The 24406-nt window shown below is 34.5% G+C and overlaps 4 protein-coding genes across 6 annotated transcripts in view; 1 reads left to right on the forward strand and 3 right to left on the reverse strand.

Moving 5' to 3' along the window:
- Nucleotides 1-5789, reverse strand: part of LOC105222212 (glutamate--cysteine ligase) — a 44053-nt gene extending 38264 nt beyond the window's left edge. Inside the window, exon 1 of the mRNA XM_011199438.3 lies at nt 5508-5789. The gene's annotated coding sequence lies outside the window, so the exon portion shown is untranslated. The remainder of the gene's footprint in view (nt 1-5507) is intronic.
- The window catches only part of LOC125778341 (glutamate--cysteine ligase-like), a 44053-nt gene extending 38264 nt beyond the window's left edge, over nt 1-5789 (reverse strand). Inside the window, exon 1 of the mRNA XM_049455372.1 lies at nt 5508-5789. The gene's annotated coding sequence lies outside the window, so the exon portion shown is untranslated. The remainder of the gene's footprint in view (nt 1-5507) is intronic.
- A 909-nt stretch (nt 5790-6698) lies between these two features.
- Nucleotides 6699-8788, reverse strand: LOC105222214 (nudC domain-containing protein 1). Its single transcript, XM_011199440.4, has 4 exons — nt 8513-8788; nt 7573-8455; nt 7305-7515; nt 6699-7242 (listed from the first exon to the last, which is right to left on the reverse strand). The coding sequence occupies exons 1-4, from the start codon at nt 8653-8655 to the stop codon at nt 6758-6760; spliced, it is 1722 nt and encodes a 573-aa protein (XP_011197742.2). The 5' UTR covers nt 8656-8788; the 3' UTR covers nt 6699-6757.
- Nucleotides 8789-9036: 248 nt separating this feature from the next.
- On the forward strand, nt 9037-22602 carry LOC105222213 (NCK-interacting protein with SH3 domain). 3 transcript variants are annotated; one of them, XM_049454503.1, is made up of 9 exons: nt 9037-9122; nt 9958-10142; nt 16085-16234; nt 16309-17502; nt 17561-17758; nt 17838-17946; nt 19347-19556; nt 19618-19790; nt 21298-22602. In XM_049454503.1, exons 1-9 carry the CDS (start codon nt 9119-9121, stop codon nt 21487-21489), a joined length of 2415 nt encoding a protein of 804 aa, XP_049310460.1. In that variant the 5' UTR covers nt 9037-9118; the 3' UTR covers nt 21490-22602. The 3 variants fall into 3 exon arrangements, with proteins under 3 accessions (XP_049310460.1, XP_049310459.1, XP_049310461.1); XM_049454502.1 differs by lacking the exon at nt 9037-9122 and adding an exon at nt 9134-9508; XM_049454504.1 differs by lacking the exon at nt 9037-9122 and adding an exon at nt 9568-9849.
- Nucleotides 22603-24406: the final 1804 nt, after the last annotated feature.

Genomic DNA, 24406 nt, shown 5'->3' on the forward strand with positions numbered 1-24406 from the left:
ATTTTTCTTGTTTTTTATAAGTACAATGTGTATAACTTGTAGTAGAAGGGTTATCCCGTTCTGATATGGTTCAGTTGACGAGTTTTATTGGATTTCCCCCAAAACTAACCAAGTCCATATAGTATTTATTATAATTTGAATTTCAGATTTATTGATCACAATCAGTTGTCGATACTATATTTATTAGATAACCGCTATAACAACAACAACAGCGATAGTATACTCAATTTCAATTAAATGCTAAAAATCGAACTTACTTGTCATACACTTTCACAGCGCAGACGACTCCAGAGCTCATTTACCGTTCAGAGTCTCATGATTCTCCTATATCCCCACTATTTCACTCACCAGTTGAGCTTTTTAATTATTTATGTTAAAAATATTTTGTGTCAGAGTATCACGTTACGAATAGCTAAATATAAACAATTTTCACTTATATGTATGTGTATGTGTAAGCATTTACGAAGGCACACGAGCAAAACTGAATTTGAAGACTTATGAAATACGTAATTGGAATCTTCACAACTTGATAAGACGCCGTTTTTATTAATTTTTTTATTAGCATTTTGTAAGTTTATGGGTACAATTGATATTTGTAGATAATATACTATTAATGAAGGTAATAAGTAAACCAACACATAAAAACACCTCCCTCCCTATCGGGCGATAACGACGCAACAAATTGTTCCTTGAACGACCCCCTTGAATGTGTTTTCCATGATAGTTATAGAAGCATTGAAGAATAGATTACAAAAACTAGATAAGCAAGGCTGATTTTGGAGGTAAAAAGGGGACCGGAAGAATTAGCTGGAATGCATACAAGTTGTATGGAAACGTCAGGGAAAGCTCTGGAAGACATGTGCATGAATATGTATAGATAACGAATTTCACATTTCATAATTGTTAATACAGATAATGCCAAAACCTTTCAAACGCGTGTTCCGTATAAAAAAAAGTTTAAAATAAAATTGCTAGTCATTCCAAACCACATAAAATTAAAAGGACTACTCAAAACACGCACGATTTTGATGACAAATCGGTCGGAAACAAATGCAGATTTATTTCGCTTATAATTGAAATTAAGCTATCGTTTTTCACATGTGATTTAATGACTCTTTCAGGTGCATTCTTTGGAGATCCAGTCATGATCACAATGGAAATTTACAAATGTTTATTGAATCCGTTAAATAAATACTTTTTAATTGATTCCTTATCACTGGCACCTTCCGAGAACAAATCATATTTAAAAATGCTTATGAGAATGTGTTGGAATTTCTTTGGCATACACAAGTAGACCAAGCACGTTTAAAAGTGGTGACTGTGCTCGTCTTATTCTGTAGCCTGTTATCGTGTTGAATGCGAAAAGCAACATGTGAATGAATTGAAAAGTAAAAATAAAACTTAAAAAGTGTCAGTAGGTGAGAGAGTAGCAACCACTGCCGGCGCTAAACGAATTGATTCACTCAAGTACGAATCGGGTACACGCAACTGTATAGACATGTACAGTGTGTGGGATAAATTTGCAACTTATAGCAACATACATATTTATTATCAGATAAAAAATACATTTAAATATGTAAAAATAAATTAAATTTTGTATTAAATACATAATAAGTATGTGGATAAATTATTAATGTTATATAAAAAAATTACGACTTTGACTTAAATAAATATATTAATTAAATATGTATGTAGTTATATAAATTTATTTGAATATTTTTATCAATTTAATTTATTTAATTTTTTTTATTTATTTAAATTTTTTTTAAATTTATTTTAATTTTTTTTTTATTTATTTAAATTTTTTAAATTTATTTAAATAATTTATATACATTATTGGATATACATAAATATTTGTGCGAGTTTATTAACTCAGCATTTTTGGATTAAAAATTCGATTTTTAATTTTTAATTAGAATTTTGGGATACAAAATTAAATTTTCAACTATTGCCAAATAAAAGTTAAAAATTGAAAATTTCCAAAACCAGAATTAAAAATGTAATTTTAAACATCTTGTATAAAAAATTGAGAAAAATTTTTTTTACTTAAAAATGGGAGGAACAAATAAAAAAATTATTTAAATTAAAAGCTAAAATGAAAAGGAATAAAAAAGGGAAAGATTTATAAATGAATTGGGGTTTTTTGGAATTTTTTATTTTTTTATTTTTGGTATTAGCAGTTTTTTAGTTTTCAATATGGGAAAAGGGATACAAAAGGAAAATATTTTTCTAAAACTTTGTTTTTTTTGGATTTTGGGAACAATATTTATTTTATTTTCAATATGGGATTTATTTTTATTTGTCAATTCGGTATTTGGGATTAAAATTTAACTTCAGGATGCATTAAATTGTATTTTTTCTTTGAAGAAACTTTTTATATTTTTAATTTTTTTATAGTTAAGTTCCACTGCAATTTATTTTTTGAAATTTATAAAATTGTGAAGAAAATCAATTCGGTATTTATGATTCGCATAATGACGAATATTTATTGATTTTTATTTATTGTATTTGGTGACGAAATAGTTTGCTTTAAAGTAGTTAAAATTTCATCTTTAAAAATATATTTCATAAATTCTGCGCTTGTCGGTTCTCACGAAGTGTCTACAAACTTTGTGCGACAGTGTATACACACTTTATAGATACTCGTACGTAGGTAGCGTTCTTTTTTTGCGTGTTTATCAGACATTTAACACGGAACTTGCAAAAAGAAAATAAAACAGCTAAACAAATGAATGTACATATAAATTCATATCTCCTTTGGTATGTATGTTTATATGGATGTGCCTATAAACATATATTATTATGTGCATATGTATGTAGATAAATATACATGCACTGATATTAAATTAATTTCTTCAAACAATTATGCACATGATAAAATCACTACAGAGGGAAACAACAACAACAAGGTTTTCTATATAACCGTTATTTTGCACACGATGTGCAACAATATTTAGAAATGTGCTGTAACGATTTTAAATTATTAAAACACTTTTGAATCCCGAATGTATTTTGCGAAATTTCACAACAATCATTCAGGTCAAACTGATATAGACACATCGCATACATAAATGTGTGTATTTATGTATGGGCATGTGAAAAATGTAAGGACTTAAGTGGTCTAAACAAAAAACGTTTGTCAAGCTTTTTTAGCAAAATGCACAGTCATGATGAGGTGACGACTAAGCAATTGCAGAGGCATACAAACAGGCAAACCTGTGATAATATACTATATTATATTTGCATATGTACATAAGTAATATGTATAACGAGAGAGGTTTGTTAATTTCACAAGACCAATTTGATGACGTCATGCAGGCAATGAATTTACAAATTAGTTTCGGTAGATACATACATACATACATTCATATACACATAATAAATTCAATGAGTGAAATGCCATGTGTTTGGGCAATACTTTTCTCCTTATAATTTTATGTTTGGAAATAAATGGTTTTTCGTTCAATTTCCATTGAATTTTCATTATTGATTAAAAATTATATATACATTTACAACTTAACTGCAAATTTGGTGCAGTTTAGAAAAATCGGTTTTCACGTTATTTGAATAATTTTAAGAGCTCTACCATAAATAGTCAAACTTCCCAAATCATAAATCAAATACAAACAAAATATATGACACTAAGCGTATTGACAACTTACAAACCTATACAAAATAGAACACACAATGCAAAATTGCAAATGAAATTCGCAAATTAGCAGTTTTTGTTAGCTACCTGCACAGGCAATAATTAAGAAAGTTAGAGCTAAAATCTTGTCAACTCTATTGGCGGATATTTTGCATTTTATCATTTACCTCATGTGACAATGACTAATGTAAATTAGTAAATATGTATGTAGAAAACTGTAAACTGTGTTTCTTCTCAGCAAATACGCATGAGTGGACTGAGTTGATAAATATTTACATAAAAGTTGATAAGGAAATGGTTTTTACAGACTCTCCAGACGTATTGGAGCGGACTGTATTGTTCTGTTGAATTCGAAATAGAAATGCGTACTTTAGTTTCTCAGAAATAATATGTATTCACTTTCCTTAGTTAATTAAAAATTTTGGTTTTGGCATTAGCAAATTTTGGGAAATTAATAATTGGTTCACTTTTAATTAAAACAAAATATGTTATAATTTTACATTAAAATAAATGTGGTATATCACTTTTTGCTACAAATATGGTATGAAAAGCAGTATAAAACAAGAAATTTATATTTAACTTTTATATCATTAATATCCGTTTTATTCAAACCGGTTTGGTTTATTAGTGAACTTCATAAATATTGTATACTTTTTGTTTTTTTTTCAACAATTAGTCACAACTTCTCTTATCGGGCAACGATTTGCGTCTATTTTTACTGACGTCTAGATATTTGTTAAAACAGCTGGTTTCATTTATAAACAAATTAATTTTAGCAATAACACCATTTTGTGAATCCCATGGTTAAAGGAAATAAAGTTCGTATTACATATGTTTCAATACTAAACTAATTGGATTCAAAGTTATGGTTTCACGATAACTAAGTTATAAAAGCAAATGAATTCCATGAAACACATGCAAAAGATAATTATGAAAGCCTAAATTTCAAACGCTAATTTAAGTTTCAACTACTTCTGACCTAAGCTCCTTGGCCTTAACACCTTATAATTGGAGCACAAAAGTAATTAGAAACAAAATACATTTGATATTGTTAAATTTTGTATAAATATCATTTCTATAAAAATAATGATTTTAACCTTGAAATTTTCATGTATCTATCTGCTCGTTTGGTAAAAATTCAGTTAGCATTTTATTTTACAGTCAATGTTAATATTATTTTTTAAAGATTGATTTATAAAAGTTTCTTTTTAATATTTGAAAGCAAAAAAAAATAACAAAGTTTTTAAAAGTGCTTTAAAACAACGATGGTACAAGAATAATTTGTAAATGTACGTATGAATAAAAACACTATTAAAAAGATTTTAGTAGTAAAGATATGTAAAGTTAGAACGGTATCTGTTTCATAAAATGAATTATATCTTCAAACTTTATTTGTCTGCAGACGCCTTGGTTTATTTAGTCGTATTTCATATACACTAATTATAAAGTTGCAGTATTAAATGAATTTCAAAATACACAAGACAAAAAGGTAAAATTAAGAGAAATCTGAATTGAAACTAATGTCAAGGTTAACTGAGTTATTATATACCGTTCTATTGTGATACTATAAGCGGCGGTGAATGTTCAATGGTATTTATTTTCAATTTTTGTTGTTAGATTGCTTATTAGAGTGTATACACAAAGGCATGTCTACTAATACGCATAACAGTAATTGCAAAGTAATTTAATAAAGGTAGATACATAGCAGGTATGAGATTATTCCCACGAATTGCCATCGATTTTTTAAACAATTAAAAGCTCTTACCAGCAAAAATATATATTCTACACCAATTTTTAATTAAACAAATAATTTTTAAACTTCATACAATATTTATAACATATATTTTTATACACTTACCTTTTAATAACTTTCTAACTGGTGAGTATGTATTTTGTTAAAAAATACTAAGGCCGCAATATGCACTTATTTCTTTGCACTTCAAACGACTAATGATATATCCAGTTTTCGTATAGCTACGGGCACGTGAAAGTGTAATCAAAAGTATTAAATTGTAGGTAATTATTGACACGAAGTCTCCAACTATACAAAATGTAGTTTTGTGTGCTTATTGTGTAATATTTTTTGCCGGTCAGAAATGCAATATTCGTGCCCTTTTCCTAAATTCGGTATGATGACGAAATACTATATCTTGCTAAAGGTTTTATGGATCTATTGTCAATCTCTTCTTCTAGATTATTATTTCGTCGTTTATTATTTACACAATTCTAATTTAGAATTTCTATCTTTTATATTCAATCGGCGCCCGACTATCGGTTCAATTTTTGTGTATACGATGTATAGAATCCTCACACTAGTTTCCTATATTGAAATTTATGTTTATAGATTTCCACTGAATGACCTCACTCACTCTTCTACACAGAGGCAAGAATTTTATATGGTTCTCACACAGCCGAGATTTTACTGTCGGCTCCGCAGGAAGGGTTTGTTCGTGGCAAATACAATAGACGATTGTCCACAACAAATCAAAAAGGTTGCTCAACCGCACGTTCACAAAATGAATTGACTGCGATGCTCCTCTGCTGATACACTTTTCAAAAAATTTTATATTACACTTGCTATAAAACGTTTACACAATTTTTCATTTACTTTTTAAACTGTTGCTCTTTTACTCCGGGCACAACTAAAACTATACACTTTCCGCACTTCCAAATTGTTTAATATTCTCAAGTTTGTGAAGCACGTTGTTCGATAGACTCGCTATTTATGCAATTCCGCGATAGCCACCGCAAAGGTTTATTTCCAATTCCACCGAATTCCACCGCATGCCCGTTGTCGTTGGTGCTTTTCCTACTGCTGCTTCTGCCAAAAGTCATAAAAAATTTCTGACATTTTGCTTTCTAGACATTCTTTTAGTGTTGCCATACTGTACACTTTGTTTTTAAGAATACACCCTGTATTTTTAAATATACCGTCTTCGAATTGTTAGCTTTTAGTTTTAAACCAATACAATATTGACTCACTCAAACTAAACTCAATGACCCAGTTATTAACTTATATGCGTAAAACTAAATTGAGTACAATTAAACATTTTAGACCCATATAAAATTTATTTTGCATTATAAACTATATATATTATATTACTTTAGTTAACTTAACTGCAAATGTAAAATACAACGTTCGGTAAGTATTGTTACTACATGTTCAGCAGTCGCTAATCCTAGCACTTCGCCAGCGTCTTCAAGTGTTATTAAATGCTGCTTGCCTATTTGAACTTGTGGACCATAACGGTTTCTTAATCCATCAGCTCCGTCGTAATTTGATTTGTAAAGAAAAACATGACGATGCGATTCACAAATAATTGCGTAGTTTAAGTCCGGTGAGCAATCAACGAACTTTCGTTGTTGTTTGGAAGCTTGGACATATCCAAATGCATGCAAGTTGCCCTCATGTCGAAGAGACCAATCTTCAGGTTTGGATGGATTATACTGTTGCAACCAAAGCCCAGCATCAACGTCTTGTCGTATCGCCAAAGCGTTAGGAAACCCGGGACGCAAAATAGTGGAAAATATCGGAGGCGTTGATCCAAACAAAACAGCGTGTGTAACCGACTTACTTGGCATATGATAGCGACCTTCAAATTACATACCATATATAATGTTATTTTAAAATGGTTTTAAATTTATGCTTACTCACCAATTTTGATTTCATCGTCGATAGTACCCATTGGAAAGTCACAATCTTCGATGGGTGTCTCTAAATTTGCTATAGGCTTTTGATCAATAGGCAAATCGGATTGTCTGTTGTCATCTAACGTTTCTTTAGGTCCAGCATTGTTCTTGAGGAGTGATAACCAGCTCGAAGATTGATTTTGTTTAATTAAAGTTATTTGTAGATAATTGTTTTCCTAAAAATTACAAAAATGAGTAAGGAATATTTACAATAAATATCATAAATAACATACGATAGTCCATGTCGTCAAATCTTGATCAATCTTATCGTATAGCTCATTATCAAGAAGCACTTCCTCGCCTACTTTTACCGTGAGTTTATTAGCGACGTATTTTATGTTATAATCTGATCTTTCTTTTCCTTCCTTAACGTCAAATTTGATTATGATGTCTTCGTCTGTTTGTGACCAAGTGAAACCCCCAATTTCATAATTTTCGTCGTGGAGCTCAGCTTTTTCAACATTAATTTCGCTAGTACCATACGTGTTTTTAGAACGAAAACTATATTCATGATTCGAACATATAATCAGGGATTCCGCACGAGGTTCAAAGGCACAGTAATACAAAGATCCTTTACCTTCAAGGGTATCAATTACCGAAAAATCCCAGTTTTCATTTTGTATCCATTTTCCCCAATGCAAGTGCATGAAATGACTTGATCCACCCGCAGTGACGTTGTCAATCCTCTTAATTCTACCAATTGCCATACTAATTTGTTTTTTCTCCTGCACAATATCCAAGCGACAATCGAATAGCATATAATTACGCTCTCCAAGCGCCTCATTGTTTAAGTTCGTTTCGGCAATCAAAATCCATTCGGTTGCCTTAAGACGATCTTTTGTGTCGAATAAATAAATGCCTTCAATACCATCGCATATAACACAGTACTTTTCAGATATAAAGCGCATGGAATAATTGTAATCTCCTTTCACACGTCTAGCGGGCGTATTTAGGCGGCAAACGATTTGCATTGATTCACCACGACCGGTTGATTCATTATAAGCAGTCCTTATAATTTCTCCAAGGCGACTAATATAATAGCAAATTGTACGAGACCAAGGATCCACATGAAGCAAATTTTGCATGGAGAAGAGTTCCGCGTGCAATAGAGAATACCTTAAGAATGTTTATATATATTAGAGTGCTATAAAACGGTTATATATATTTCCATACTGGTCTTCATTGGTCTCAGCTCTAAAAGGAAGGTAAGACAGCTCCTGGCGTAACAGTGGCACCGGATCTAACGACAACTTGTAACCATCGAAATTGTTTCGTATGAGATTACGATCAGGGCGCAATTCTACAATTTTAGACATTTCTAAATATTTATTTCAGCACACAAAGAAAAAAACGTTGAAAAATGTTATTTCGGCTATTTAATACATGACGTTTTCGTAAACAACAAATAAACACATGTTTAGGCTGTGTTTAGCACTTTTTGTATTTTGGAGATGCCACTTCCAGTTAATAAGAGTGATAAAATGGTTTCATTCACCAGGATTGATATGTCTACTATCTTATGACGTAAAATTTACAAACTGTATAAAAATTACAATTACTCTTGACGAATTGAAATATTTTTACACCTTTATTATCTATTAACCAAACTATGCGGTTACACTTAATTTGAATATAGCATTATTTTTCACTATCCTTTCTTATCAAACTCTGCCACTCTGGTAGAGCAGATCCAATTTGACATTTTATTTCATTTAGTTTTTCTTTATTTTGATTCCCGACTTTCATTACAGTATCCTTTTTATCCAGAACCTATAGGAAATGGGTGGGTAAATTTTCAGGCATTCTGTATGATTCTCTGTTTGCCTTCATATCATTTATATGTGGCATTTGGAAAAATTAGTTTGATTAGAAAATCTAAACGTATAATTTTAAACTTTGTGGAAAATTTGTGTTATTTGCTTTCAGTGAATGTAAATTTGAATAAGTTGTAAACAAAATTTGAAAAATTCGGAAAAAATTTGAAGCAAATAATAATATAAGTGTACATACATACATATATAAAAAGTTTTGGTTTAAAGGACTTTTTATTGCATCGCTTGTGTTGACGCCTAGCGTTCCCTATATTGTTACTTAAATAATATACACCGCGTCAATGTAAAAGAGAAATAAAAACAAGAAGTCCAAATTACGTCCTTGGCTAGAAAATGGGTAAGTTATAAGTAAATAAGGAAACGAAATGCATAAAAGCTTGGCTAATAAACGTGGTGCAGGATGTGTACAATTACTAAACTAAAAGACGTGTGTGTACGTTGATGAGGAATGGGGGTGGTGCTGGTGTGAGAATTGCATTATGAGCAAATTTGGCAATTTCACACCGTTGTCTTCTGCTTTCCGCATTCTGACTTGCCAAATCGGGCGAGTATTTGAAGCTTCGAATTGGAAACAAACGCGCTTAGTGCCTTGGGCCGCAGCTTCTGCTGCAGACGTGCTTTTGTTATTTCGATTGTGTTGTTTTTATTCACGTTTTACCTGTCATATTTGTCTCTTATGTATTTATCAATTTAACTAAATTTACTTATGCCTTTTAATAATATCCTGTTTTTTCTATTTTCGTTGCTTACATTTCTTGGAATATCTGTTGGGTTTCGTGTGCGTAGAAAGCATCGAAATGCTTAAAGCACTTTACGACTTCCAGGCGGTCTATCCCAAAACGATAAGCTTCGATGAAGGAGAATACTTCATACTATACCAGACTTCAGCACGTCAACGGAACTGGTGGCAAGTAGTTAGCATGAAAGGCAATATTGGTTTTGTGCCATCAAATTACGTAATGAAAATTAAGGTAAGTCTCTAATTTGATTGTCTGCCTCTACATTAAAAGTGGTCGGTTATTAATATTATACTTACAAAAATATGCGGAATATTAATTAATAGTAGTCGGCTATTGTGTAACTCAAATTTAGGGGTGTGGTCAGTACAATTCATTGCAATATTTACAAAGTTTAAGTTTGCCAACTCTATTCCTAGTGACGTAGGTCGGAATATTCACTTTATACAGTTAAATTTCAAGTGTGGAGGAAATAAATACTTAAAATGTTAAAACCAAGTCAGAAGTTGGTAATAAACTTCAGATATTGTGCGGTATTAATCATAAATCCTTAAATTTGGCATTTAATGAATAAATATTTTGTTTTCTTATTTATTATAGGTGTTTATAGTCCATAACTGATAAATCGTAATAGAATTAATCAGAGTGTATTGTTCATGCTCAATCTAAACCGCCGTAAAATGCATATGAGTAGAAACAAGATCGTTTATTTCGATATATTTAACAGAGTTTTAGTTATATAGTCTTTGATTTGATTTATTAAGCTTTTGAGAAAGCGATTATAGCTTATAGAGCTACTAATAAAACAACAATAACGGAAAATTTCTCTTTATGCTTGATTATGATGCATTTCAACGATTTCAAGCCACTAAGTTGTTTATTTATAGATCATACAGATTAGAATAAATAACAAATAGCTATGTTATTATTGAAATTTAAAATATTTTTCTTCTTACAAATCTTGAAGATTTTGTAACGATAAAATTTGTTAGCAACCTTTTGTAAAACAGCTGAGAAAGTAGTAAGATGCAGAAAAGCAATATTTGTATTTATTAATAATAAATATTTCACATCGTTACCAAATTGATGACAATATGTAATGAATTCATACATATGCTTATATCAGCTTGGAAGTTAGTATTTTATAAATTTTATTATTGAAATAATGAAATGGAAATGTCGTTCCACAATGCAAAATATGAATAAGTATATAAACAGTAAGGTACATGCATATATCTATATACAAGTATGCATCAACTTTATTCTAAGATTACATAAGGGCATTTAAAATTGGCAAGCAAATCCTTCCAAATTTGTCAGAAATCATTTTCTTATGCAACGAAGCAACACAACTGCTTTTAACGCTGCACTTCTGTTTAATTTCGTATTTCATATTTATATAGCAGGTATATTTATATAGGCAGGATCAATAGAAAAATTACTTTTAGATGTCTGTAGATTCAATTTTTGAAAATAATCTTAAAACTAAAACAATAGCCCCAAATTTCAGAATTAGTTATCAATTTAAATGCAAAGTTTAACTACCAAAACAAAAATAATCCCATGACATTACAACTTGAATCTCTAAATGCAGTAACATATCTAAAAATATCTTGCAAATTGTGTCCATTTTGCATTATATCCCTCTCGCTTCATATGCATAGTATATTGATTAATTCTTTAATTATACTAATATACTTTTCACTTTTACTTCGCCCTTTTTGCTGCTTCCCTTTGTACTTTAATGCTTGTCACTACACAGCATGGCCATTGAAGTATACGAGTAGCGTTTGTATGTGTGTACATACTCAACCTATAATTACCCATGAAGATTGCCTCTTTTTCGGATTTACTTGTCTCCCGGAGCTGCAGCTGTTGGTGATAGCATCAGTGAGTGGATAAAATGCAACTTGAGGGTTATTGACACCAATATTCGGGCAAATCCTCTTTGTAAAGCATTATGCAAGTAGAGTTACTCTATAGCGTTGACTATATTTATAATAGTGCTTAGATATGTATGTTTGAAGATATCTGCATATGTCTGCTTACACACTTTTACCTATAGCATTGATTGAAAATTTTTAATGTGTCAAAATTTGGTGCTTCTTTTGTTGCACTAAAGAATGCTTTGATTTCGTTTTAGTATATGATTTACAGTGCCGGACAGAGAAATCCGGAGAAAACTAAACATTAGTTTTTTTTTTTTATTAATTTTCATTGATCAATAATCAAATGATTTTGTTAGTTAATCGGAACAATTATTTCCAAGCTTTGAGTTTTTCTCCGTCAGGCTTTTTGAAAGGCATGGGTTTCTTCTTCGTTATTTTAAATATGAAAATATGATAAAGACTCTCCGATTGGGTTTAGACCAAAAATTTGCTTGGTCAGTCCTATCGAGTTTTTCTCACTTTATACAAATATTTTATTGTTGAAGAAGCTGTAGATACCTAAAAGTTTGGTTATCTTTCTTAAAATAATTAAAAAACAAATTAAAATAAGTTTTATTGTTTTGACAGCAGAATTTAAAGGATGACACTTGTCGGCTTAAAATTGTGTCACACTTCTCCCCGTTTGAGGTTCCATGAATTACTTTCCTATTTCAAACATCAAATAACTAAAGCACATATTCGGGATGTGGCTTGGTCACTCCTTCGCCATTAACCGGTCGAAACCGGTCGAAAAACTCTGTTTATTTAACATTCGTCTAAGTTAAGTAATATACTGAAAAGATTCTGGTATATGTATATTTTATACGGTATGATTAGATGATCTTTTCGAGCAACTAGTTGTCAACAAGAGCATTATTTACCCACGCCTTGTCCCATAAAAGCAAAAACATATACCATACATACATATGTACATATATATATACTATACACACATATATTTACTAGCTGCTATTCCCATTGCTGATGAATGTGAATTGACAGTAACAGCTGTAGTTTTTGGGTTTTCCGTCATTTAAATTTAGTCTGTTATGTCTGTGTAAATCTACTCTGTTCTGTTCTGTTTATTTACCTTTAATTTGCAAACAATATTTTCATCACAAAAAATTGCAATAAATTTTTATTGATTTACTTGTATACTAAAGAAGCGCTTTGCGAGCAACATAATATTCCTTAACTATTATAATTAGTACTTAGTACTTGCTTTGTTGTCACATGTGTGACCTTATTCAATTAACATACCCTTATACATACGTATGTATGTATGGATGTATGTGTGCTGCCATCAATCTAATTTGCAAAATCTACGCATATATTGTCATTGAGGGCGCCCGCGTCGTCGTTTTCATCCCCATCCCCATAGGAATGGTGAAACTCAAATTTAGTTTTCCAGATTGTAGAAAAGGACTTCGAATAATTACACCTAATACTTTTTAGGATTTTTGGTTAAAGAAAAAATATAGTCTCCCCCCTACATCTCCAAACTCCCTCAACCACCAGAGGGAATTTCAATCACCTTGTGCGATGATGATTGCACGATAATGACGTCGGGAAATGGAATTGATGGCATGTGTTCAAAAATAAACGGCTATCTCTCCGAGCTTTCTTGCTACACGTAACCTAACACTCTCCCTCACTAAATCCACAGCGACCAAATTCACTAACTGTATAAGGACTTGACTTTAATATTAGAGTCGAAGACGTTAAAACTCCCACTGTCAATAACCCTAAGACGTTAGGAGCTTGTGCTCCTTCAATCCTCACACGACCGCCATTATTGCCAAAGTACACAGCTGCAACAAAATCCTCAAGTCGCTAGCCGGCAGCACATTGGAAAAACATAAAGAAACGTTGTTGGCAACATACAAGACAATCAGCCGGTCGGTCCTCAACTATGCTGGACCAAATGGTCGCCTGGATGCAGAGAAACGCAGACGAGGAAGCTACAGGCATGTCAGAACACTGTACTCCGGACTGCAACGGGAGGTTTCTAGACGTCTCCCATTGAACATTTGTACAATGAGAACCGCACGCTCCCAGCTAAAGAGCATAATGAACCCTCTCCAAGCAGTTTTTGCTGGGGTGCTTTCGTAGAAATCATCCTTGCAGTCATCTGCTTGTAACGAAATCGCCCCCTAAAAGCATCAAAAGGTCTTTCCTCGACTACGCCGACGACGTCGTACAGTACGCAACTGACTTTCGACAGGTACTGACCGCTATTCACAGTGGAGCCATCAACACCTTCACCGACTCCCTTGCCGTAAATGGCGTTCTTGGAGTCAAATCACCACCTATCGCAGACGAAGAGCTATAGTTGCCACGAGAAACGCGAGTGACCCTAGCGCAACTTCGTTCTGGATATTATAGCAGGTTAAACTCCTACTAATCCAGAATAGACCCTGACATACCCAATCTATGTCCTACATGCAACGAGTTCCAGCACGATACTAATCCCCTCTTTGCATGCCCCATGAAGCCAACTCACTTAAACCTTTTCTCCCTTTGGTCCGACCCCGTCGAAACAGCGCGTTTCTTTTGCCTCCCGTAAGGTGACGTCGACGACAACGCAAATGACCCTTACCATCCTAACGGGGACTAGATAACCGTTAAAACAACAACAACAGCATCAAGAGAGCGCAGCTTACGCAGCTCCGTTCTGGATATTGTAGCAGGTTAAATTCCTATTAATACAGACTAGACCCTGACATATTCAACATATGTCCTGCGTGCAATGAGTCTCCGCATGACACCGGCCACCTCTTTGCATGACCCACCAATGCCACTCCTCTGACACTTTTTCCCTTTGGTACGACCCCTTCGAAACAGTACGTTTCCTTCCGTTAGATGACGTCGACGATAGCCTAGATAATCCTTAACATCTTAACGGGCATTAGATATCCGTTAGAACAACAACAACAACAGTATCAAGAGGTATTCTGCCGCTACAACAATAGCAACAGCATCATTAGGTACTTCCTCAGCTAAATCAACAACATAAACAAAACGCTGACCAGACTTCGGGGGCTACAAACTTTAGACATGCACTGATCGGTATATTCAGTGGAGTCATAAACACCTTCACCGACTCCCTCTCAGTGAATTACGTACTTCGAGGCAAATCACCAGCCATTACAGACGAAGAGCTTGAGTTGCCGCGAAAATCGAGAGTGGCCCTCGCACAGATTTGTTCTAGATATTGTAAGAGGTTAAACTCCTCGTTATCTCGGTATGACTATTAACACAAAGAACTTTATGTTTGGCGTCATTTGCGTATGGTGTACGTCCATCTAATGACACCAGGCTTGCAACTCCAGGATTTGTCAGCCAGTCGTGTTCTACCGCCGTACTTCATTCATATTCGAGCAAACAGTAATTTCCTACAAGGTTAGTGTTGTAACAAGGTCCTATGAAGAAGAAATTACATATATACATTATTGTTTTGATTGACGCTTTGGGATCTTACATGGATATGTAATGGAGTGTGCTGAATGCTTGACTGCCATTCTTGTCACATCTTCCATTTTATTTATTAGTAGATCTAAATATAAACTCTATTGAACTTGAACCTTAAGGAAAAGGGTGTTAGATGAATGGGTTTGAATGATCTTGAAAACAGATGGCTGCTGTCTTTGTTGTGGAAATGTTATTTGGATTCCACGACCCACCTCGAGCCCTTTGTTTCCAAAAGGTGTTGATTTGATTGCTAGAGTTAGGTTAGGTTAGATGGCTGATCTAGAGAGATCGCGCCATAGAAAATAAGAACTCCTGTGTTCGAACTTATATTTCCATTCCCGTCAGTTCGGTGGGATGGTCTCCCAAGTGTTTAAGTCTTGACCTCTGAAACGCAAGAACGTCAAGAAGGAAGTGTTGAGTTGCCTCCGACTCATCTTCCATACAGCTTCTGCAGATGGTGTTTGGTAAGAGCCAGTCTTACTGCGTAGACGCCAATAGGGCAATGGCCTGTTAAAAGCCACACATTTAGGAGGAGGCAAGCCTTCCTCAGGGTAAAGGGATCACTAGATCGCTGGCGGTCAAGGGCCAAAAGGCTTTTGCGACAGCACATGTACCGATGCTGGCCCAGCGAGGGCCAAGCTTCCGCGAAGCCCAGCTATCTTATCACAAAGACACTTGATACAATTGATAACCAGATTAGGCACTCTTTGACCAAGTCTGAACGCACTGTTAATACACTAATACGTTACTAAAAACTTTCTCCACGTCATTTTGAAGGTGGAACCGGATTTTCTCATCAGTTTCCTCAACTCCTCAATTGAGTCACTTGAAAAGTCGAAAGAAACGGAAATCAATGGAATTATGCCCAAAGAAGAACTATTGGAGCGGCTGCGCGAGAAGAAAATGGCCATGGAGAGAGTTTACTTGGTAAATTTAATATGAACCAAAAAAAGAGAATATATTACTTCATATATACATATGTATGTGTATTTGTATTGCAGGACTACTCAGAACGTGACTGCGACTCTTCCTTGTCTTTCTCGCAAAGTATTAGCGAGAAAAATTGCTCCAAATCGCATAGTAATCGTGCCACTTCCGCTTCAGCGCAGCCAACACCGCACAGTCCACTAAGTCCACCGCGTTCAAATCGCTTGGATAGCAATAAAAAATCGATGTCTAGCCCAGCTGTCGGTATTGTGTTGCCACAAATTATGCAAGAATCCAATAGCATGGGCACCATGCAGATACAGACACAGCAATCACAACAGCAACAACAGCAGCAGCAACAACAACAGTCACAGCAATCGCAAACACAAACGCAGAGCAGCAATAAAGCCAGTGATATCACACAGGACAACAGTGTCACATCAGAGCCTTCAGAGACTACCACAACTACAACGACAACAAGCGAAGATGTGGTGACCACATACAAAGAACCTAGTCAACGTGAATCGCCCGGCCAGAGCCAGAGCCATGCCAAACAGAATGGCAGTGAGCGAAAATGTGAGGCGGGCGACGCTAATGGCAGTGGCGGTGGCGGTAATAGCTGCAACGGTGCCGCTGTTACCGGCAATGGTATAACTGGCGGCACAAATACCTTAACTGATACCAGTGAGCATTTCAATGATGAGAAATTCGCTGAGAAATCCGAAGGCAGTGAACCGGCAAGCGATGGACGCGACGTTGCCACGTTGGCGAACGATGGACGTGGCGACTTTACCAATAGTGTTGAGAATAGCCAAGCGCTGGATAGTGAGGAATTAGCTGTGCAGCAGGCTTTGCCAGCAGGTGCTTCCGGTACTACTATAGTTACCACAAATACTGCGGCATATGGCGTGACACGCGCTGATTTGAAGGTGGAATCTTCTGATGTTTATCAAATTGTAGATATAATAAGGCGTAATACGAATTTAAGCTTCGATTTGTCATGCGAAGCTTTACGCGTCGTCCTCACTAGTCTAGAGCAATTATATAACGGTGCCATAAATCCATATTTAGAGGCTGTGGCGATACATGTAACCGACAAAGTGGAAACACCAAAAGCATTGTTGGGCATGACGCATGACTCTAAACGTCTACAGTACATATTCTCGCAGTTGGCGGATTGTAAAAACGATACGGAGCAACGTTCGTGGATGCTGTACGAAGATGAGGATGATATAATACAATTTCTGGAGGAACTAGTGGAAATTTTGGTAATTATGTTGAAAATTTACAGAAAATCAAATATCTTTAAAAATCATTTTTTTTTAGAATAATGCCGATGAAAATATTAGTTGTTATGAAATGTCGTGCGACCAGTACCAGGTGCTTATTAATCTAGTGCAGTATTATCAAATGGAAACGCGTTGGCCTATTAAACAGCTATTGCTGAAGACTTTTACCGCTGCTTGCCATTTGGACCATATTATAGTCGATATTTTACTCACATCTGTATTGCCATTAGAAATTGTGAGTTCGAGTAATTTTTACTTTTGTATAAATTTTCATGCTAATTACACACAAATTTCACAAATTTACTGTATTTCAGGTAGAAGATATGAAAACCAATTTTGCCAACTTAGATAAATTTAAGAAACTTGTCAAAATGTTAACAATCATCTTTTCATTAGGTCAACCAATGCCAGTGAATCATCAAGGTGCGTACAATGTCAGTTATGCTTGAAATCCCCGATTTGAAAATCACAAAATTTGCATTCGTCCGCCAAAAAAATAACCCAGGCCGATCCAACAGCGAGGTATCATCAGTTCTTACCTTACGAACTGTTTTTTGTAGTGGCGGCCTTCGGTTGCGTTTTAAAAAATAGTCCAGGCTGTTGTAGCAGCAGAATTCTGCCGAGTTGACAGTTCTTGGACGGATAAAAATCCGGGTCCGTTGCGGTTACGTAAACCCTACTGCCGTGGGAACGGAGTCCTGGCCGACCCAACACCGGGGAGACATCAGTTCTCACGCTACAAACTCGTTTTTGTAGTGGCGGACTTCGGTTGTGTTTAAAAAAACAGTCCTGGGTAATTGTTGTTGTTGTACCGGCAGAATACTGCCGAGTTGACAGTCCTTGGACGGATAAAAATTCGGGTCCGCTCCGCTTACGTAGACCCGATTGCAGTGGGAACGGAGTCCTGGCCTACCCAACACCGGGGAGACATCAGTTCTCACGCTACAAACTCGTTTTTGTAGTGGCGGACTTCGGTTGTGTTTTAAAAAACAGTCCTGGGTGATTGTTGTTGTTGTACCGGCAGAATACTGCCAAGTTGACAGTCCTCGGACGGATAAAAATCCGGGACCGTTCCGATTACGTAAACCCGACTGTCGTGGGAACGGAGTCCTGGCCGATTCAACACCGAAGTGAAATCAGTACGCTAAGAACTCCTTGTAGTGGCGGCCTTTGGCTGGGCTTCAAAAAATACCTCTGGCGAACCAACACTGGGGTGTTCTGTTGTTGTAAAGATTATGCAGGGGAAAGGGGACGGCAATAAGTTACTATTGTTGTTGTGATATGTTAGCTGCCATCGAGGTCACTTAGCAGGAGGCCCAGTAAACGAGCAGTTTCGACGGGTTCGGACCAAAGGAAGAAAAGGTTTAAGTGAGTTGGCTTCATGGGGCATGCAAATAGGTGATTGGTGTTGAGCGGGGACCCCGTTGCATGTAGGACTTAAGTTGGGTTTGTCAGGGACTATTCTAGATAGGTGGGAGTTTAACCTTCTATAGTACCTAGAATGAAGCTACGCTAGGGTAAAAAAAAAAGCTAACTGTCATCGAAGTCGCCTATCGGTACGTCCAGAAGCGTTATGTTTCAACGAGTTCGGACCAAAGAAAGAGGGGAGTTAAGTGATTTGTTTTCATGTAGTGTGTTTCTAATCCGGGCTGTCTCCAGTTCTTTATATTAGAACTCCTTTTGGGGAATGTAAATTTGTGGATTTCGAGTTGGGGGATTTTAATTTGGGAACTGAATTTTTGGGGATTTCAAGCCCCTCCCTGAAAAAATGTAAAAACTTTTATTAAAAATGAATGTTAATAACTACAAATTATTGCTTTCAGATTACCTTGGTGTGCACTTTGCGAGTTTCCTTTTAGAAATCGTTGAAGGAAACAATCCGGAAACTCTAGTCGATATGGTTATATCCTTAATATTGGCTTTCAATCTGCAATTCACCGACTTTTCGCAAAACGTTGTCGTTGAAGCCATGCAAAGCTTGCCCAGCGCTAAAATATTCACTGAGAAAATACTGTTATTATTAAATAGAGAAGGTAACTATAACATTTTCTTTCATATATCCATATTAACTCGTAAATTTTACGCGCTTTGCAGAAGATCCAATCAAGTTGTTGAAACACTCAACGGATACCATGAATTCAGTGCTCAAAATGTTTATCGATATCTTCAGCAACCCCGATACGGCTGGCATGTTTTACACGAATGACAACAAAGTGCTCATTGATATTTTGGTGCGACAATTGTCCGATTTGTGTGCCGGTAATCCGGTAAGTTGCTAAAATTACGTTCTATATATTAGTAAAAAAAAGCTGGGTACACCTAACGGTTGTTCGCAAAACCTCGAGGTAGATATAAAGTTGGATATAATGCGATCAAATTTGACTCGGACTGTGCGCTCAAACCGAGTCGAGGTAAAGTTATTGAAAACTCAAGTTAAAAGAACAGTCGTCCTGTTGGCATCAGAGAGATATCAGAGGATGTCAACATCTCTTTTATGAACCGACTCAACCATTTTTGGTTAATAGTTTGGGTATGAATCGTGTCAATGCTAGATTCGTACCAAAAGGCCCATAAAACGACGTCAAGAACGTCGAAACTGTTAACCAACCAAAAACAATTCTGCAAATGGCGCTCCAAAAATTATCTGACATCCAAAAAAACCCAAAGTCACTGAAGGTACTGAGAGCCATCCCAGCCAAGGTTTATAACTATTACGGAGAACATTTGTTTAACCGTTTGTGTGCCTGTACTGGCTCATGACCCTATGACATAGTAAAATACGTGAATATGTAGATTTTTTCGCAATCCGTTTCAAATTTGATCAAAGCGATGAGACGAATTCATAGTAGAAAATTTCAAGTCAATCATATCTTCGAAACTATTTTCCGGATCTACTTTAAATTTTCGAAGAATATTTTCAAATATACAATATTCATTCGATAATATTAGCATACAACAACAAAATTGGGCTATCGGGAGAGGGATTTCATGCTATGGCATATATTTGATGTGTCAGGACCGATTAAGGATAAGTAGGAGTTTAACATGTTGCAGTATCTAGAACGGAGTTGCGCAAGGGTCACTCTCTATGCTCTTTAACTGGGAGCTTGCGGGTCTTACTGTGCAGATGCTCGAAGGGAGATATCAAGAGTCATGCCGTTGTGGTCCGATGTGCAGTGTTCTGACATGTCTGTAGCTTCCTCGTCTGCATTTCACTGCATCCTGGTGACCATATTGGTGCGGCGTAGTTAAGGACCGGCCGGCCGATTGCTTGTATGTTGCCAACAATGTTTCTTTGGCTTTTCCCCATGCGCTGCCGGCTAGCGACGTAAGGATTTTGTTGCGGCTTTGACTGTTGAACCACCTAAAATCTTAGGGTTATTGACTGTCGAAATGTTAATGCCATCGACTGTAATATTAAGGTCAAGTCTGTACTCCTTCATCCACTTAGTGAATATGGGTCAATTCCCACAACAGCCGATTCTACGTTACCGGAACTGACCCGGTTTTTATCCGGCCAAGGCTGAACTTTCGGAGATCTAACCTCGTTTGGATCGGTGAGTTTTAGATCTAACCCAAGTGCTGTCATCGTAGTCATCTAAGTGGTGCCACAGATATTTCGACGGATCATAAGAACTGGGTGTCTATGCAAATGCAATCTTTTTCAGTTATGGTTAAATCTTATTTGTACACATTACGAGAATATCTAGCGTTCGGTTATTGTAGAGTTTAGTCCTTACATATTGTAACTTCAGCTGTGGTTTCTTCTTACAGATGCGTCGTTGCTACTTGGAACTATGTCGACGCATTCTACGCAATACAAATTATGCTGAGCACCAGCATCGTAAGCAGGACTTTATGAAAATATTTACACGCATTTTTTGTGAAGAAACCGAGTGCAGCGCTTCGGATCAACAGTTAGTGCGCGAGATCGCTAATGAATTTCCACAATTATTCAAGGCCTAAAGGCTGGAACGGCATTTATGATAGGGTAGGTTTGGAGGAGAAGAAATGCATTTCGATGACTGAGCTAATTGTAGTAAATCCTTAGTATGACTATATTATTTACTAAAAAAACCATAACATAAATTTAACTTTTATTTTGTAAACAATGCTATTTTGTAATGGAAATTTTAATGCAGCTTTTACTTTAAGTGTGTTTGTCGCTTATTCATATTGTACATTTACTTTCGATAAATTCGAATTCTCATCTTATTGTTAATAATAACAATAAATTAACAAAAAAATTTATTTATTTATATAAAATTATTTATTTATATGAAATTATTTATTTATACAAATTTAATTATTAAATTCAAGCATTCATGCATTAGTATTAAAATCATACTTTATTAAGTACTTGGTTAAGTGCGAAATGTTCTAAATGGCAATGAAGCATATGCTCACACAGCTGGCAACGCCACACCAGCGCATAACAAACATTTGTTTGACATGTTGACGGCGCAACAAACAAAAAATAATATTAAACGTAAGCAATTAGTTAAGCAGAAATATTGAAACAGTTTGCAATATTTGAAATTATACCTGAAATATTATAAAAAAAAAAAATTATAAAAAAATAAGTATATTTAATATCGATGTAACATTGTATGAGCCCTCAGTGTGCACGCACTCATTCACAAGGCTACGTGGTTGTTCCAGGAACAAAGCATCTAATGAAATACTCAAAGATTTCTGTTTGTCAACAGGAAAGCGCGCAGCCAAGCACAAACTTCACAATAAACTGAAAGTTTTAAACGGTATTTTAAGCGCACCTCGTTAATTATTAATTATTTTCAAAATACTAACTTCTCAAAAAGATCTATATTAGCTTTTTAAAACAACAACAACTAGTCCGAAATACAAATATTACTTTAATTTTTGTTTTATTTATAACAAATTTACTTTAAGCACAAATATTTGAAAAAAAAAAATGTAATCGAATTGGCGTTTGCAGCGTGCAGCAGCGGCAGCAACACATTTTTACCTTCTAAAAACAATTCTAATGCAGAACAACGTAACGAATAAACGAAGTTAATAAATATATACAAATATAACAAAAAACAAAAAAAAAAACAATTTTAAACAATACAATGTTAAATTTGACTATATAATCTATATAATGAAATTAAATAATTGACCATATATTAAATATATATATACGGAATATGTTATAGCCAATACTGAGAAATACTGTGAAACTGCAAATTGACAAATTACATATGCATATGGTATAATAAAAAATACTATTTATTTAACTTAAAAAAATTTTCTAAACAGTTCTCGATCAGAAATATTAAAAAATATAAACAGTAAAAGTAGCCTAAAAAAAATTGAAAACATTTACAGTAAAACTGTACTTAACCACACTGTGTAAACATTTTTTAATGCATTCAAATCAAATACAACATTTATTAAAAAACCGTAAATTTTAAAATACTGGCATTCCAAATTTATGGCACTACAAATTTTTTTTTATTGGAATTAATCAAATCATTTTTGGTATTTTCGTAGAGTTGAAAAAGTTAAGCCTCAGCTGCCCTTGTCAAGATAGTATTTACCATATATATGTATGTAAAAATTATTGTTATCTATTGTATATATTAAGTTTGTTGTTATATGTACTATATGACTGTTTTTAAATCAATTCAAAAGACATCCAATGGCAAAATGTGTTCAATTCATTTTTGAAAAAGTCTACACATACACTAGCACATTTTAATTCGAGATTAAATCAAAAGTTTTAAGGTGAAAGTAATAAAAACTTGGTTTTATTTAATAACTCGTTGGAATTATTTCCAAATTCCTATTGTACACATATCCATACACATGACACGTTGGATTGGATACAATCCGGATAATATCCGTATATTATTTTTGTTATCCGTGTACTACAGATATCCGGTGTAATGTAGACATCGAATTTATATACTCAAAAGCGGTTAATATGGTTATCCGGCTAATTTTCACTTATCCGGATAGAACTATTTTTGTACTCGTTGTAATGTCGATGTCCGTGCATATCACTTTTTCGTATATCACTGCTTTTCTAAGCTGTGTATTAATTTATCTATCTACTATACATATTCGGTTAATATTTTTTAATCCGGATATTCGGTTCAAGTCATTACTACTATTTTTTTAATTTTTACAACTCGCTAATGCGGATAAAAAAGATATCCCGTTCATATTTTCTATTGCGGATAATGTAGATATGCGGTTAATATGATTATCCGGACAATTTTCACTTATCCGGATATAACTATTTTTGTGGATATCACTTTTCCGGATACTACTGCTTTTCTAAAAGCTCTTTGAAACTTCGAAATAATATCCGTGTATTAAGTTATCTATCTACTATACATATTCGGTTAATATTTTTTAATCCGGATATTCGGTTAGATCATTACTACTATTTTTTTAATTTTTACAACTCGCTAATGCGGATAAAAAAGATATCCCGTTCATATTTTCTATTGCGGATAATGTAGATATGCGGTTAATATGGATATCCGGCTAATTTTCACTTATCCGGATATAACTATTTTTGTAAATTTATACTAAAACTCCTTATAATGTCGATGTCCGTGGATATCACTTTTCCGGATACTACTGCTTTTCTAAAAGCTCTACAATCTCTTTGCAACTTTGAAACGTTGAATTGGGCATAATCCGAATAATATCCGTATATTATTTCTGTTATGAATCTACTACACATTACCGGATAATATTTTATTTATGCGGATATTCGGTTAGATCATTACCAATATTTTTTAAATATTTACAACTCGCTAATACGGATAAAAAAGATATATCGTTCATATTTTCTGATGCGGATAATGTGGATATGCGGTAAATATTCTCAAATGAGGTTAGTGTGGCT

This window comes from Bactrocera dorsalis, chromosome 4 (genome assembly GCF_023373825.1).
Source record: "Bactrocera dorsalis isolate Fly_Bdor chromosome 4, ASM2337382v1, whole genome shotgun sequence".
Classification (NCBI taxonomy): domain Eukaryota; kingdom Metazoa; phylum Arthropoda; class Insecta; order Diptera; family Tephritidae; genus Bactrocera; species Bactrocera dorsalis.

Bases quoted from the DNA above. Each gene is read 5' to 3' on its own strand.
- LOC105222213 (XM_049454503.1), top strand. The intron at 17,759-17,837 runs GTGAGTTCGAGT...ACTGTATTTCAG, and splicing joins CTGTATTGCCATTAGAAATT to GTAGAAGATATGAAAACCAA. The intron at 19,557-19,617 runs GTAACTATAACA...CGCGCTTTGCAG, and splicing joins GTTATTATTAAATAGAGAAG to AAGATCCAATCAAGTTGTTG.
- LOC105222214 (XM_011199440.4), bottom strand. From the start codon at position 8,655: ATGTCTAAAATTGTAGAATTGCGCCCTGATCGTAATCTCATACGAAAC. The intron at 8,456-8,512 runs GTATGGAAATAT...AACATTCTTAAG, and splicing joins GCTGAGACCAATGAAGACCA to GTATTCTCTATTGCACGCGG. The intron at 7,516-7,572 runs GTATGTTATTTA...TGTAATTTTTAG, and splicing joins ATTTGACGACATGGACTATC to GAAAACAATTATCTACAAAT.